At 45.4% G+C, this 17526-nt stretch overlaps 1 protein-coding gene across 1 annotated transcript in view; it reads right to left on the reverse strand.

Annotated features, from left to right (window-relative positions):
• Positions 1–17526, reverse strand: part of ATP5PD (ATP synthase peripheral stalk subunit d) — a 61015-nt gene that overhangs the window by 25139 nt on the left and 18350 nt on the right. Inside the window, exon 2 of the mRNA XM_068264286.1 lies at positions 13314–13444. Coding sequence (XP_068120387.1) covers positions 13314–13435 — 122 coding nt within the window. The 5' untranslated portion in view covers positions 13436–13444. The remainder of the gene's footprint in view (positions 1–13313; positions 13445–17526) is intronic.

Raw genomic sequence — 17526 nt, forward strand, 5'->3', positions numbered from 1 at the left:
TATATATATATATATATATATATATCTGTCATTGAACAGCCGTGAGAAACGAGAACGCAAACACAATCGGTTTATTGCACCGATTGCCTGTGACGTGCTATGTCTGGATTGATTGTGTAGGAGCATCTGCAGTCTTTTCTCAGCAGAGAGATAGCATCAGCTTAACTGCAGGATGGCTCTTTTGATATGCTAATGAGCAGGAACAAACCCTTGTGTTCAGGAGGCTAGAGTTTACTTTTCATTACCTCAGATAGATGTCAATGGGCTCACCAAATGGTGACTCTATTCAAAGCACTGCTTTCCCCCCCAGACTGGCCGGAGCCATATAGACAGAATAAGAAAGCATGGAGTTTAGGATTTTTAGCATGTTTAACCACCCTGGCGTTCTATTAAGATCGCCAGGGCGGCTGCGGGAGGGTTTTTTTTAAAATAAAAAAAAAAACGATTTCATGCAGCCAACTGAAAGTTGGCTGCATGAAAGCCCACTAGATGGCGCTCCGGAGGCGTTCTTCTGATCGCCTCCGGCGGCCAAAAGTAACACGGAAGGAATGAGCGGCCTTCCGTGTTTTGCTTACTTCGTTGCCATGGCGACGAGCGGAGTGACATCATGGACGTCAGCCGACGTCAGCCGCCTCCGATCCAGCCCTTAGCGCTGGCCGGAAGGGCTCAGGCGGCTGGGGGGACCCTCTTTCGCCGCTAGAGCGGCGGCGATCAGGCAGCACACGCGGCTGGCAAAGTGCCGGCTGCGTGTGCCGCTTTTTATTTGGTCAAAATCGCCCCAGCAGGGCCTGAGCGGCACCCTCTGGTGGTAATGGACGAGCTGAGCTCGTCCATACCGCTAAGGTGGTTAAGCAATACCATTCAGATGAGAAATGTGAAAGTTATATCATTCTGCTGGTCCGGATCTTGTGAGTATTTTTAGATTAAATTGGGGCCACTGGCATAACCAGAACTCGGGGGATTCCACTGTGTTTTAACCGGGCATGCAAACATGCCCAAGTTTGGTATCATATGAACTGGCCTAGTCTGAGAAATATGAATATGTAATTATTATTTGTGTGTCGGCCGCGTAGGTCGGCCTACAGAAAATGTCACGGTTATGGGGATGGTGAAAGCCCCTGCCCAGATGTGATTACCATAATCCGGCTCAGGGGTCGACTCTGGAAGTCCGCCTCTGAACTCAGCTCAATTAAAAGAAATGAGCTGCCCGGGCAACTCAGTCCTCCACATTCCATCTGTATGAGAGCTGTCTGGGGCTAGCCAGAGGACACATGGCTAGTGGCCATCTTGATCGGCCATCTTGTCTGAACTGAAACAAAGGACATTTTCCATTTTGCTTGGATTTTAAATTGAGCTGAAACAAAAGGACTTTACCAAGGAACTTTGATTCTTCCCACTAAAGGACATCTTTCCAGGAACTAAGTATTTTTTCTCCCTTTCTTTTATTTTTCATACTGGCTATTAATGTTTCAATAATTGTTGATTTTAATAATTGTCTGTATATAAATTTATATTGCCGTGAATAAAGACTTTACCAAAGTCAATCACTGTTCCGCTACCCTATTATTCAGCATACACAGGAACTGAACCTAGACTTCTGAAGAGACGCTACTATTGTTGATATCTAGACCGAATAGTGTGTGTTTAACCATTTTTATTCGCAGGACCAGTCAGTCAGGTCCACTGGCCCATACCAGTGGTGGTGGCAGTTATACTCTGAACTAGTGTGTATTTTGTATTTCCGTAACCCCACAGGCTCCCTTCTAGTCGGGCTGCTGCTCAAATTTCCGTCGGTTTCTGCGCAAAGATCACGCCCACAGCTTGCAGGGTCTGTGTGCTGAAACCGATGGGAAGGCAATTTGCGGTCTGACCACTAGGGCTCCTGTGACACTATCTATATAGCTCTATCTATCTATCTATCTATATATATATACACAGTGGGTTGCAAAAGTATTCGGCCCCCTTGAGGTTTTCCACATTTTGTCATATTACTGCCACAAACATGAATCAGTTTTATTGGAATTCCACATGAAAGACCAACACAAAGTGGTGTACACATGAGAAGTGGAATGAAAATCATACATGATTCCAAACATTTTTTACAAATAAATAACTGCAAAGTGGTGTGTGCATAATTATTCGGCCCCCTTTGATCTGAGTGCAGTTAGTTGCCTATAGACATTGCCTGATGAGTGCTAATGACTAAATAGAGTGCACCTGTGTGTAAACTAATGTCAGTACAAATACAGCTGCACTGTGAGGGCCTCAGAGGTTGTCTAAGAGAATATGGGGAGCAACAACACCTTAAAGTCCAAATAACACACCAGACAGGTCAGGGATCAAGTTATTGAGAAATTTAAAGCAGGCTTAGGCTACAAAAATATTTCCAAAGCCTTGAACATCCCACGGAGCACTGTTCAAGCGATCATTCAGAAATGGAAGGAGTATGGCACAACTGTACACCTACCAAGACAAGGCCATCCACCTAAACTCACAGGCTGAACAAGGAGATCGCTGATCAGAAATGCAGTCAAGCGGCCCATGGCGACTCTGGACGAGCTGCAGAGATCTACAGCTCAGGTGGGAGACTCTGTCCATAGGACAACTATTAGTCATGCACTGTACAAAGTTGGCCTTTATGGAAGAGTGGCAAGAAGAAAGGCATTGTTAACAGAAAGCATAAGACGTCCCGTTTGCAGTTTGCCACAAGCCATGTGGGGGACACAGCAACCATGTGGAAGAAGGTGCTCTGGTGAGATGAGACCAAAATGGAACTTTTTGGCCAAAATGCAAAACGCTATGTGTGGCAGAAAACTAACACTGCACATGTGGTGGCAGCATCATGCTCTGGGGGTGCATCTCTTCAGCAGGGACAGGGAAGCTGGTCAGAGTTGATGGGAAGATGGATGGAGCCAAATACAGGGTAATCTTGGAAGAAAACCTCTTGGAGACTGCAAAAGACTTGAGACTGGGGTGGAGGTTCACCTTCCAGCAGGACAATGACCCTAAACATAAAGCCAAGGCAACAATGGAATGGTTTAAAACAAAACATATCTATGTGTTAGAATGGCCCAGTCAAAGTCCAGATCTAAATCCAATCGAGAATCTGTGGCAAGATCTGAAAACTGCTGTTCACAAACTCTGTCCATCTAATCTGACTGAGCTGCAGCTGTTTTGCAAAGAAGACTGGGCAAGGATTTCAGTCTCTAGATGTGCAAAGCTGGTAGAGACATACCCTAAAAGACTGGCAGCTGTAATTGCAGCAAAAGTTGGTTCTACAAAGTATTGACTCGGGGCCGAATAATTACGCACACCCCACTTTGCAGTTATTTTTAAAAAACGTTTGGAATAATGTATGATTCTCGATCCACTTCTCACATGTACACCACTTTGTATTGGTCTTTCACGTGGAATTCCAATAAAACTGATGCATGTTTGTGGCAGTAATGTGACAAAATGTGGAAAACTTCAAGGGGGCCGAATACTTTTGCAACCCACTGTATCTATCTATCTACCTATACATATATATATATATATATATATATATATATATATATATATATATATATATATATATATATATATATATATATATATATATATATATATATATATATATATATATATATATATATATATATATATATATATATATATATATATATATATATATATATATATATATATATACACACATACATACACACCGTATTTCGCGCCGTATAAGACGCTCCAGCATATAAGATGCACCCAGGTTTAGAGGGCAAAAATCAGGGAAAAAAAATAATCGAAACCTGGCCTGGAGCCTCTATATATCAGGAGCATCTTGTACATGTACATGTCCTCCCCCAAATGGTGTCCTATGTTCCTCATGTGTCCCCCATGTGTCCTCCTGTATGCCCCATGTCTCCTCCCTGTGTCCTCTGGTGTGACCCCCTTCTCCTTCCATGTCCTGGACTCCCCCCTGTGTCCTCCTGTCAGCCCCCCTGTGTATTTGTCAGCCCCCCTGTGTATTTGTCAGCCCCCCTGTGTATTTGTCAGCCCCCCTGTGTATTTGTCAGCCCCCCTGTGTATTTGTCAGCCCCCCTGTCCTCCTGTCAGCCCCCGTGTCCCCACTGTGCCTGGCTTGTGTCCCTGCCTGCGTCTCCTCCCTCCCCTTGTGTCTCTGTGCCCCCCCCCCCCCAAGGCAAACAGCGGCAGCAGCAGCTTACCTCCTCCATCTTGCCCGCAGCGAATGAAGACATCCGGCTTCTTCGTGCGGCTTCCTCTAGTGTCGGGCTTCTAATGACGCGTCATTAGAAGCCCGGCACTAGAGGAAGCCGCACGGAGAAGCCGGATGTCTTCAATCGGCGCGGGCAAGATGGAGGAGGTAAGCGGTTTCCACTGCTCGCATGGGGGGCCACAGAGACACAATGTGCAAATGTGGCAGGTTCAAGAACATTTGGGAAATAGTGATCACAACATGATAACGTTTGATCTGGTGACTGATAGGCCACGGGGCAGCGGGACCACTAAAACTATGAATTTTAGAAAAGCAAAGTTCAATCAAATTAGGCAGGCACTAAGTTTGGTGAACTGGGATAATGTACTACAAGGGGAAGACACTGAAGGGAAATGGCAAGCTTTTAAACTTATACTCAATCAATATTGTAGTATGTATATCCCATATGGAAACAAAATATCTAGGAATAAAAAAAGGCCTCTATGGATGAATAGAAAGGTTAAAGAGAAAATGAAGAGGAAAAAGAATGCCTATAAGGTCTTAAAACAGGAGGGGACCGAGGCTGCACTAAGCAATTATAAGGAGTGCAATAAAAATTGTAAAAAAGAAATTAGGCAGGCAAAGTTTGAAGCTGAAAAACAAATCGCTAAGGATATCAAATCTAACCCAAAAAAGTTTTACAAGTACATTAACTCTAAAAAAAGAAAGGTTGACCGTATAGGACTCCTAAAGGATGAGGGGGGGGGGGGGGGGGGGACTCAATGGTGGATGACCAAGGTAAGGCAGAGTTATTAAATGCTTTCTTTGCTTCTGTCTTCACAAAAGAAACAGCATTGTTGCAAACTACAGAGGCGGAAGAGTCTCAATCTTCTAACTGTAATATTAAATACGTAACGCAGGAAGAAGTGAAGGCAAGACTAAATAAATTAAAAATAGACAAGGCACCTGGCCCGGATGGCATGCATCCTCGGGTCCTAAGGGAATTAAGTTCAGTTATAGATAAACCCCTTTATCTTATCTTTTGTGACTCTTGCAACTGGCAGAGTCCCAGTGGATTGGCGTACAGCCCACGTTTTCCCATTATTTAAGAAGGGCAAAAAATCAGATCCAGGAAATTATAGACCTGTAAGCTTAACATCAGTTGTATGCAAACTATTTGAGGGGTTACTAAGAGATACTATACATGACTTCATAGTAGAAAATAATCTTATTTCTCAGCATCAACATGGGTTTACTAAAGACAGGTCCTGTTTGACTAACATGCTCAGCTTTTATGAGGTAGTGAATGCTAATATGGATATTGGGAATGCTGTAGATGTGATATACTTGGACTTTGCAAAGGCCTTCGACACTGTTCCTCACAGAAGTCTGGTGCAAAAGTTGAGGATGCAAGGACTGGGGAAGAGTTTGTGTGCATGGATAGGGAACTGGCTAATGGACAGAAAACAAAGAGTTGTGGTCAATGGATCAAATCATAGTTACATAGTTATTTGGGTTGAAAAAAGACATCCATCGAGTTCAACCAAAGTAAAGTAAAAAAGTTGTAAAACTTCTTTGGTTTAGAAAACAAAGAGTTGTGGTCAATGGATCATACTCAAAATGGGAGACTTAGCAGTGGGGTCCCACAGGGGTCTGTTCTGGGTCCAGTGCTCTTCAATTTATTTATTAATGATCTAGTAGATGCAGTAGTGAGCAATGTTGCTATTTTTGCAGACGATACAAAATTGTGCAGAATCATCAACTCTCAGGAAGATAGTGTCATATTGCAACAGGATCTGGATAGGATGGCTATATGGGCACATACATGGCAGATGAAATTCAATGTTGACAAATGTAAAGTCATGCATTTTGGACGTACTAATGGTCTAGCACCATACAAAATAAATGGGATACAGTTGGGGACATCAAACTTGGAGAAGGACTTAGGAGTACTCATTGACAGCAAGTTAAATAATCGTACTCAATGCAAAGCAGCTGCAGCTAAAAAGTTAACAAAATTTTGGGATGCATTAAAAGGGAAATAAAAACTTGAGATGCTAGCATAATATTGCCCCTGTTTAACTCTCTAGTAAGGCCATACCTGGAATATGGAATTCAGTTCTGGGCACCACATTACAAAAAAAGATATTGCAGTTTTAGAGCCGGTGCAGAGACGAGTAACAAAATTGATACGTGGGATGGAAGGTCTCACTTATCAAGAAAGGTTAGATAAACTGGGTTTATTTAGTCTAGAGAAAAGACGCCTAATGCCTAGTACACACTAGCAATTTTGATGGATCAATCATTGGTCAATTTTACCACCTCCATGTAGTATGACCATTTACCTATATAATCTGCATAGAATTGAAAATCTGTTTGGCCCTCATACTACATGGAGGTGGTAAAATTGACCAATGATTGATCCATCAAAATTGCTAGTGTGTACTAGGCATTAGAGGGGATCTAATTAACATGTATAAATACATGAGAGGGCAATATAATAGCTTGGCGGATGAGCTTTTTGTCCCTAGGCCTTCTCTAAGGACTAGAGGACATGATCTGCGCATGGAGGAAAAACGTTTTAGCCATTTATTTAGGAAAGGGTTCTTTACAGTAAGAGTGATTAAGATGTGGAATGCATTGCCACAGGAAGTCGTTATGGCAAACTCTATACCTGTATTTAAAGGAGGCTTAGATGCTTTCCTTGCGTTGAAAGACATCCATGGCTACAATTACTAGGTAATGCCTAATGATGTTGATCCAGGGATTTTATCTGATTGCCATCTGGAGTCGGGAAGGAATGTTTCCCTTTAGGGGCTAATTGGACCATGCCTTGTAAGGGTTTTTTCGCCTTCCTCTGGATCGGCGGGGATGTGTGAGGGAGCAGGTTGGTGTTGTACTTTATACTGGTTGAACTCGATGGACGTATGTGTTTTTTCAACCAAAATAACTATGTAACTATGTAACAAGGGGGAGGGAGGAGACGCAGGCAGAGGGGGAAGCCAGGCACAGCAGGGACAAAGGCAGGGAATCCCCGATGGCGGCGGGCGTTCGTAAGTCGGGGATTCCCTGCCTTTGCCGTATAAGACGCAGGGACTTTTCTCCCCACTTTTTGGGGAGAAAAAGTGCGTCTTATACGGCGCCAAATACGGTATCTCTCTCTCTCTATCTCTCTTGTGGGAATAAGGAAAGGATATAGGTATACAGTGGAGGATGTAATGGATGGTATGGGGGGGGGGGGGGGGGGGATGAGATATATAGTCCATAGCGGAGTGGGGTATAGGTATACAGTCCATAGGGGAGGGGAGTATGGGGTTATACAGTCCATGTGGTATCATGTTCCTCTCAGTTGGTGGCAGGCAGTGATATATCAGGCTGCTATTTGCACAGTTTTTTCCTCTTCCCCCAGTAGGATATAGTTTTCTCTCATCTGTGCAGGTGAAATCTGGGATGTGGGCGAAGAGTCTCTGGAAGTGGGCAGTACTCAACGGTGTAGATTTGCTGCAGTGTAGCAGGAAGTGGGCCCCATCCTCCAGGACCCCCTGGTCACATTGCCTGCACAGTCTCTCCTCCCAGGGCTTCCATGTCTGTCTGTGTTGCCCTGTCCATCTCCAGGTTGTGGGCGCTCAGATGGTACAGGCTCAAGGCCTCTCTGTCTTTGTGGTGGTGTAGCCTCTCCAGATATGGAGCCATTGTGTACTCCCTCTATAAAACAAATAGGGATCCTTGAACACAATGGTATTAGTGTCTCGGTGATACCCCCAATAGTTGTGGGGGAGCACAAGTCTGAACGGTTACAAAACAACAGGAACAATGGGGATCAGACTCTGCATCAACTTCACCAGTATTGACTTTATTCAAAAAATTTGAAAAAACACTGTATACACACTAACACGTCGCTTAAAACCATAAAAACTATTCTCCATGATAGCAAAAATAGCACAGCCGGCTGGGCTCACTCAGACCCGCACATCTCAAACACGCCACTCACACCTGGGATCCCAATAAGTAGCAGCTGCATAACCTGACACTAATTGCTAGCATGCATCAATGTATGGTTAAGAGCAGATACTGTATGCAACAGATTATCCACTGCTATAAACAGAGCAATTGAACATCCAGACCAAGTCACAAGTGCAATGCAGTAAACTTCACAGTACTTCCAGCAGTTGCATATGTATGCACATGACACTAAACATAATCAACGGATGCTGCCTCACTGAGGCTCTCACCACTCAGAAGTTTGATCCAGGGCCGTTTATATCTGAGATTGCTGGTCCTCCTCCTGCTGTGACAGAGCAAGCTGTGATCAAAGTGCACTTGCCGCATGGATTGTTCGCTCGCATAGTTAGGTCCAGCACAATTGGAGTCCCTCCAGTGAGATGCCAGTCAGCGTGAGCATGTGCAAGAGTGTCCCTGTAGTAGCTAGCTACTATCCACCATGTCCTTTTTGTCTTATGCCTTCCATGCGGTCAGCCGGCGCCAGGCTCCGTTGTAGGCTTCAGCAGGATATGTGGACCGTGGGCGCTTGGAGTAGTACACCTTTCACCACGCGTATCGGCCACTTCTGGCCTTAATCATGTGATAGCTGGGCGGGTGGCCACTTAAATCTGTCTTTATAACGCATGGTACACCAAAGAGGTCGCATCCGTATGATGTTACATCGTCTGCCATCGTTTGAGATGTGCAGGTCTGAGTAAGCCCAGCCAGCTGTGCTATTTTTGCTATCATGGAGAATAGGGCTGAGCTCTCGGATTCCGAATTCGCCATCGGAATTTGGCAGTTTCCGAGTAAGCACTCGAAATTCGAAAATTCGGCAACTCCGAGTACCGAATTCGCGTTTACATTGAAGTCAATAGTGCTACATTCCGTGGTTAATTGTAAAGCCCCCTTACATGCTATCATCACCAAATTTGGCATGCATGTTAAGCAGATGAGTAGGAACATGGTAAAAAAAAATTTGTGAAAAGACCTTATAGTTTTTGAAAAAAAACGATTTTAAAGTCTCATAGGAAAAATGTTTTTTAAACTGTGTAAAATGACACTGCTGCAGAACAGGTTACTGCATTCCGAGTTCTGTATACATATTGTATACATTTCATGAAAACCTCCCAAGCCTCCTTAACCCCCATGCAGGCTGGGATAGAATGCGGAGCCCCGGCCGACTGGGGCTTCGCACCCTGAGCTATAACAGCCCGCATGGTCCATGGTATGGGAGGGGGGGGGGGGGGCTCTGGAGGAGAGGGGCAGTCAAGCCTCCACCAGAGCCCTTGTCCAATCCATGGACAAGGGGCTCTTCCCCACCTCCGGTGCCCCAGGAGGAGGTTGGGGCCGCCGACGTCCTGGGGGGTTCATGGGGCCATCCGGGGTTCCCCTTTAACAAGCGGACCCTGGAAGCCGCCCCCTCCCCAGGAGAAATGAGTATAGGGGTACACGGTACCCCTTACCCATTTCAGCAGAGTTAAAAAAAGAAATAAACAACGGAAAAAGTCCTTTATTGTTCTAAATTAACCAGGGATACTTACCTTGCGATAATCCCACGCCAGTATCCTCTTATGACATCCCGCCTCCCTCCCACAAAAATGGCTGGTTTCGCCACTCTAGTGTGGCCTCCAGCGTTCCGGTATTTCCCAGTGGCCATTTTGATTGCATCACTGTTGGCCGAAATTTCTTGTTTCAAAGGCAACATTTTCGTGTTCATAGCCTCTGCTATACCGATGCAGAGGCTGACTGTGACCATTTAGTGGTGGGAGTTCGTCGGTGTGGGAGGGAGGTGGGATGTCATAAGAGGATACTGGCGTGGGACCACTCCTGAGGATACTGGCGTGGGATTATTGCAAGGTAAGTTTAGTAATTAAAGTTCTTTATTCTAAAGTGCATACACGGCAGCAGGACAGACCGCTGTTTCGGGACTATGCCCTTCATCAACTGCATCAGCCATGAAATTCAGTGACACCTACACACCCTTAAATATCCCAGGAGCGGACCTGATGGGAAACTTTCACTATAATACATAAATGTTATACGCAAAACCACAAAAACATATGTATATCAGCGCAAACTCACCCCCACCTGTAGCAGACTGCTAAACACAGAAGACGCTGCTGCCGTGTATGCACTTTTGAATAAAGAGCTTTAAAGAGACACTGAAGCGAAAAAAAAAATATATGATATAGTGAATTGGTTGTGTACTATGAATAATTACTAGAAGATTAGCAGCAAAGAAAATATTCTCATACTTTTATTTTCAGGTATATAGTGTTTTTTCTAACATTGCATCATTCTATAATATGTGCACATTACACAACACTCAGCATTCAAAATGAGTCTTTCAGAGCAGTCTGTGAAGTAATGACCTCTCCTCTAGCAGAGAAAAAGTAAATAGTCCAGGAACAGTTGAGATAATAAAAGTCAGATAACAGCCCTCTCCACGACTAATGGCCCATACTCACGAGGGACTTTTGTCGCCTCAACACGCAACGCGCGCGTGTTGCGGCGACAGGTCGCCCGTGAGTATGGGCCGCGCGCACCCCGAACTGTCGCCCGCAACGGGCGCGCACCCCGAACTGTCGCACGTCGCTGATGTCGCCAGGCGATTGAAAAGTTCAATCGCCTGGCGACAGTTGCCGCCGCAACTCCGCCGCAGCTGTCGCTAGTCCGCGTGAGTACGCGGACTAGCGACAGCAACCTCCATTGAGGTACACAGAGCTTCCGGCGGGGGGAGGAGGAACGTCGGCGACAGCTTCCGTCATGCCGCTGGTCCCTCTTCCGCGTGTGTACGCGGAGGGACCTGGCGAGGAGCCGTCGCCGGCCTGTCGCCCACATGTGCTGGCGACAGGCAACATTTGCTGCCCGTGAGTATGGGCTATTACTTAGTCGGAGAGCTTCATGGCTTGTTTGCATAGAGATAACAACTGGAGTTTCTCAACTCTTCCTGTACTGGAAACAATTACACTGATGTATCTGATCTTAAAGGTGGCCATACACTGGTCGATGTGCCATTAGATCGACCAGCTGACAGATCCCTATCTGATCGAATCTGATCAGAGAGGGATCGTATGGCTGCCTTTACTGCAAACAGATTGTGAAACGATTTCAGCCTGAAACCGATTCACCATCTGCTGAGCTGCTCCTGCCGCCTGTCCCCCCCCCCCCCCCCCCGTATACATTACCTGATGCTGGCTCCGGGTCCTCTTCTCCGCATTGCACGGCTCTGTTCCGGCTCCATCCCGGCGCTTCCTGTGTTACTCCGTGACCAGGAAGTTCAAATAGAGCGCCCTCTATTTGAACTTCCTGGTCACTGCAGTGACACAGGAAGCGCCGGGATGGATGGAGCCGGAACAGAGCCGTGCAGCGCGGAGAAGACGCCCGGGAGCCAGCCTCAGGTAATGTATACTTGATCGGATCGGCCGCCGCTAGCGACGCGCACTTTACCCGCGGGCGATCGAGGGTAATTTCCTGCACGGCGCGATCGACGGACCGATCCAATTTCGGGAGGAAATCGGATCGGCGGCTGCGTTTACCGCGAACGATTGGCAGCAGATTCGATCCCAGGATCGAATCTGCTGTCGAAACGGCCGCGAATCGAGCCAGTGTATGGCCTGCTTAATGTTTTATTTCTTAGCTGTGCTACACATACAAATCATAATATCATTTTTTTTTTTCGCTTCAGTGTCTCTTTAACCTCCTTAGCAGTAACCCCGTGTGTGAAACGGGGTAAGCCGCCGGAGGGTGCCGCTCAGGCCCTGCTGGGCCGATTTAAATAATTTTTTTTTTGCTGGACGCAGCTAGCACTTTGCTAGCTGCGCCAGCACCTCCATCACCGCCGCCGCGCGCCCGATCGCCGCTATCCGGTGCGGCGCGCGGCCCCCCCCTCCCAGACCCCTGCGCTGCCTGGCCAATCAGTGCCAGGCAGCGCCAAGGGTGGATCGGGTCTCCCAATGACGCCCCGACATCGCTGACGTCATCCCGCCCCGTCGCCATGGCGACGGGGGAAGCCCTCCAGGAAATCCTGTTCTTTGAACGGGATTTCCTGATCGCCTATCGCCGGAGGCGATCGGCGGGGCTGGGGGGATGCCGCTGAGCAGCGGCTATCATGTAGCGAGCCCTGGGCTCGCTACATGATTTAAAAAAATAAAAAATTAAAAAAAAACTGCTGCGCTGCCCCCTGGCGGTATTTTTCATACCGCCAAGGGGGTTAATTACTACTGAGTGGTGCCGACCCTTATCGTTGAGTGCATAACTGAACATAATTATTTGAAGGTTGACTTTTTTTGTTTTAAAAACACTTTTCTTTTATTGGTCGGATGAAATATGCTAATTTTTTGAGATAGGATTTTTGAGTTTTCATGAGCTGTATGCCAAAATCATCAATATTAAAACAATAAAAGGCTCAAACTACTTCAGTTGTGTGTAATGAATCTAAAATATATGAAAGTCTAATGTTCATCAGTACATTACAGAAAATAATGAACTTTATCACAATATGCTAATTTTTTGAGAAGATCCTGTATATGCACACACATACACTTCTTATACTTATTTTGGGTTCAAGATCTGAAGTCTGAACCATGTCTAGCATCATTCATTCCCGCTGTTCTTTCAGCTCCTACAATCTACAAGTGGTGACCTTTTGTACTTTTAAGAATATTCCCGCTACAACAGCCCATAACCTATACAACTTATCCCCTTCTTCAAGGAAATATTTTTAAATTTAACCCATGAAATACCTTTAAATAAAAATTAACTTTTTCTGTATTTCACCGCCAACTGTTTAAATCAATGGCTAAAAGCCTGCTTACATCTGGAATCCTATATAATAAAACCCGTGTCCCTGGGTGTGCTGTCTCTCTGTAGCTGATCCGTGCGTTTTGCTACTGCGCATGTGCGCAGCACAGACCCAGCCTCACAGAGACAGGAGGACGGGGCCAGGGAGCCGAACGGGCGGTGTTAGTGGGTGGCCGGGTGTGCGGCGGGTCAGCAAGCGGGCAGAGAAACAGACCTAGAGCCAGTTTTTGAAATGGGCTAAAGTTTGCTAGTATACCATATTCAAATAACAGGAAACATTAGGACAGCAAGTTACAAACTGGAGTTCAAAAGCAGAATTACTCACTTTGCAGCCACATTGTCACTGCGAGTCTTCAGTGCATTAAACATAGCTTTTTGATTTGGAGGAACCCTTTCTGCAAACGCCAGCCAGTCTATTGCCTTGATTGCAACCCTTCGACCTGCCATGATTTTGAGCTGAAAGGAGGACAAATGAAAGTCATGTAAGAAAGCATTATGATAACTATGTTACAGCAATAAGGGGGTGGAAACCAACGAGTGAGAAATCTGCCAGTTTCATTACCAGATAGCTATTCTAACCTGTATCAAGGTTTGTGACACTGATCTACGGGTATTAAAAAAAATCTAAGTGGTGGAGAAGTCAAGTGTGCTTGCCATATAGCACAGCTAGCTTTCTGCCCTTTGCAAAATGAGCAGGTGGGTATGTCAATCAATATCTAAAATGCAACTTCCATGGTAGAAAGATAAAAAGCAATAAATAGAACTGTAATAAATTAAATAAAATAAAGGAGCCACAATGACTAAAGGCTGGTACACAAACACAATGGAGGTGTTGTTGGCCACTAGGGATGATCAATGATATGCAAATATTTGCAAGTTTATGCAAACGTATGCAAATATATGCAGCTTGAAAATGGACCAATCATGTCCCACCCAGGTTTAACCTGATTGGTCCATTTTCAAGCTTCATATATTTGCATAAAAATGTGTGTAAACTATTAGTTAGTAAATGTGTGTAAAATATTTGTATCTTATTGATCATCCTGTTGGCCACAGTGGCAGGAAAAAGCCTTTTCTGCCGCGACTGGAGCATTGTTTCTCAACATTGGGATGTACTTCTTTTAAAAGCCTGTGCTCATCAAGTACCCCTTGACATGGTTAAGATCAAGGCTGTGGAGTCAGAGTCGAGGAGTCGGAGCAATTTTTGGGTACCTTTCATCTGTCTCAGGTTTACGTTGTTACACAGTAGTACTATACTCTACATATGCACTCCCCACAGAGCTGCAGGGAATCCACTAAGAATGTTGTGCACATTGAACACAGAGGTGTTGTCTATCACCCTTTAACCTGGTTCAGATTGTACATGAAGAATTTGTAATAGAGGAAGAATCCTCTCATTCTAATGCAGAGTACCTGCACATCACTCTTACATGTACCCACAGTTACATTGCCCAGGGCATGATAGTCTTTGTTCCTGTCTGTACCTTCTACAAGTACTCCACAGCCCTGGTTAAGATTATCACAAAGTACTCCCTGACAAAGAGATACTTAATTGTACATGTTAATTGGTTTTATACAATTTCTGAGCATTAACGGTTGGTTTTTATTTAGCTAAAATAACTTGGTGTTAAGGTTTAAATAGGGTTTATAAATTTCCTAAAACTCAAAAATAGGCAACAGCAATCGGGCAGCACATGTGGCTAGCCAAGTGCTAGCTACATGTTGTACCATAAAGTTTTTTTTTTTTTTTTAATCTCCCTGGGCCATGCTATCCCCTCCGGCGGTAATGGACGAGCTGAGCTCGCCCATACCGCTCAGGAGGTTATGTCAAGCCTGAGTGCCCACTAGAACCATCAGAAGTAGCCCCTGGGGTATGTGTAACACACAATGGCAACCTAGGTTCTAGAGCAGTGATGGCTAATGTTGGCACTCCAGCTGTGGTGGAACTACAAGTCCCACAAGGCATTGCCATACTCTGACAGCTCTAAGCATAACTCGGGGAGGCAGAGGCATAATGGGATTTGTAGTTTTGTCACAGCTGGAGTGCCAAGGTTAGCCATCACTGTTCTAGAGTATGTACAGGCAACATGATGAGTCAATGAAAGAGGAGCTTTGTGAGTGTGTACACATGTATAGGTTCATCTAAGGTTTTTAGATCAAAACATGCTCTCAAGTATTTTTCTCCAGCCCCACAGGAATTTATGGGCTCTGATTAGTTATCGGTAAAAGTTATGCTGTTACCACTGCAGAGAGATTGTCATTTAGAGCTCTGGATTATTTCCATTATAGTCAGAATGGAGGGAAGAAAAAAAAAAAAAAAAAAAAGGGAACATTATTGGGATTGTACACACATTTTTATCAGGTCCCCAAGTGGGTATAATTACCCACTTGGGTAAAGAAGTGCCCCAAATGGGTATAATTACATAAATGGATAATCCAGAGCCTTCCCCCTTCCATTTCAGCACTGGGACCCCTCGTAGCCCCCAACAAGGACTTGTCAATGGATCTTGGTTGCAAGCTGCCTGCATGCTAGCATGGAACTTAAAAGGCTTGGCTTTTTGCTCCTTGCTACTGCTCAAGCCATCCTGCACAGTGCAGCCCTGCTCCTTTGCATATGGTGGTGCAGTTGTAAACGTCTGAGGTTCCCAGCGCTAGATCAGTGGACGGAAGCAGGAGGTGGAAGCCTCTTCCCTCTACCAAAATATGTACATTTGAGACTTGTGGATCACAAAGGTTTACTTTATCCTTTTTAACAATGGAAACAACAGGCTTGAATAGAAAACAAGGCAGTATTTCAGCTTACAAATTAGTATTATGTTTGTTCCCAAAAGCAGATATCATGTTCATATACAGTAGAATACCTTTATAGTAAACTTCAAGGGACCTGGCCAAGTAGTTTACTATATCAGAAGTGTACTATTTCAGGATTCGTTACATATTGTGCAAATACATATACACATACACAGGCACATGGTCAAGACCTGTGGATTGAGTTTACTAAAGTCAGAGGTTTATTATAATGAGATTTTACTGCGGATTTAACATTTCTGAGCTTTGGCCACAATGAAACGCCTTGTATGCAGAAATGAGGACCATCTGTTTTTCCAAAACTGAAACTGTCACAGCATGTACAGGGGACCAGGACGTGGCACAGAGGGTTAACAACTCTATCACTGCCCCTCACCAATACGCAGCATGCTGCTCTCCATTCTAAAACTTCTGCCTTCACAGCAGAACATATTTAGTTTTAGTTTGGAATAAAAACAAACATACATCTGTCTGTCCGTCAAGTTCAGACACGGGAAAAGAGAAGAACAAACAAACAACAATAAAAGAATATTGATCCTGTCCTGAAAACGCACATACAGTATTCCAGTTGATCCAAAAGGCTGCAAAAAACTGAGGCCTGGGGCCCAATACCAGCACTTTAACATTGCTGATCAGCAAAGCTCTGCAACAGTGGAACACTTTGGAGGTGTTCCACTACAGTGTTGCGATTGTATAGCGATCATAAAAGCTCTGCCTGCAGCATTTTTGCAGCAATCGTATTCAAGGCATACAGGGGCAAATTGCGATTGCTACAGAAATTGCATTTAAAATCACACTACTTAGTAATTTCAAAAATCATATGTGATTTTCAAAATAAAAAAAGCACCACTAGTGGGTCACGGGTCTTACAAGGCTAGGGCCAAACAGCACTGTTCTCACTTGAGTGGGGGAACCGAGCTACATGGGAGGACAGCAAGGGGCCAGGAAGACTTCAGGGCACTGGACGAAGCCAGAGTTAGGCCCCATTCACACTTACAAAACGCAAAACTCTAGCGCTTTTGCTAGCATTTTGCTCTGGCGTTTTTTGGTGATCAGCCCCCCCCCCCCAAATAATCGCCATTCACACTTGGGGCGATTTTCCGCGATTAGCGCTTCTATTGCACTAAACGCGAACACCAGGAAATAACCTGAAAATGGTGCAGGCTACATGTTTGGCGATTTGCGTTAATCGACGGCGATTAACGCAGATCACCCAAGTAAAAACGGGCCCACAGGGTATCATTGCACTAGTGCTTTAAAAAGCGATAGTGCTTGAACCTTTTGCCGAAATTGCCCGCAAAACGCTCTAGTGTGACTGTGCCCTTAAAGGGAAGGTTCACGCTGCATATATAATAAAAAAAAAAAAAAAAAACTGCACTCACCTGGGGCTTCTTCCAGCTCCTGGTAGTCGAGTGGTGCCTTCGTAGCAGCTCCTCTCCCTCCCGGCGTCCAGCGGTGTAGAAGCCAAGTTGGCTTCTGTGCGGTCCACGGCGGCGGGGGGGCGTGTCACGTGGTGTAGGGACATCATCGGGTCTCTACTGTGCAGGCGCAGCAGCGCCGTAAAGGAGATCGGCGATCCCCGGCCTCTGATTGCTGCGGAGGGGGGCTTTGAGGAGCCCCACCCCCGCTTGGCCACACACAGCGGCGGCGATTAGACCTCCCCGCCCCCCAGCAGGACATCCCCCTAGTGGAAAAAAAAGGGGTGGGGTAGTCTGATCGCCCCGCCCAAA

The sequence above is a fragment of the Hyperolius riggenbachi genome, chromosome 12 (genome assembly GCF_040937935.1).
Source record: "Hyperolius riggenbachi isolate aHypRig1 chromosome 12, aHypRig1.pri, whole genome shotgun sequence".
In the NCBI taxonomy this organism is placed as follows: domain Eukaryota; kingdom Metazoa; phylum Chordata; class Amphibia; order Anura; family Hyperoliidae; genus Hyperolius; species Hyperolius riggenbachi.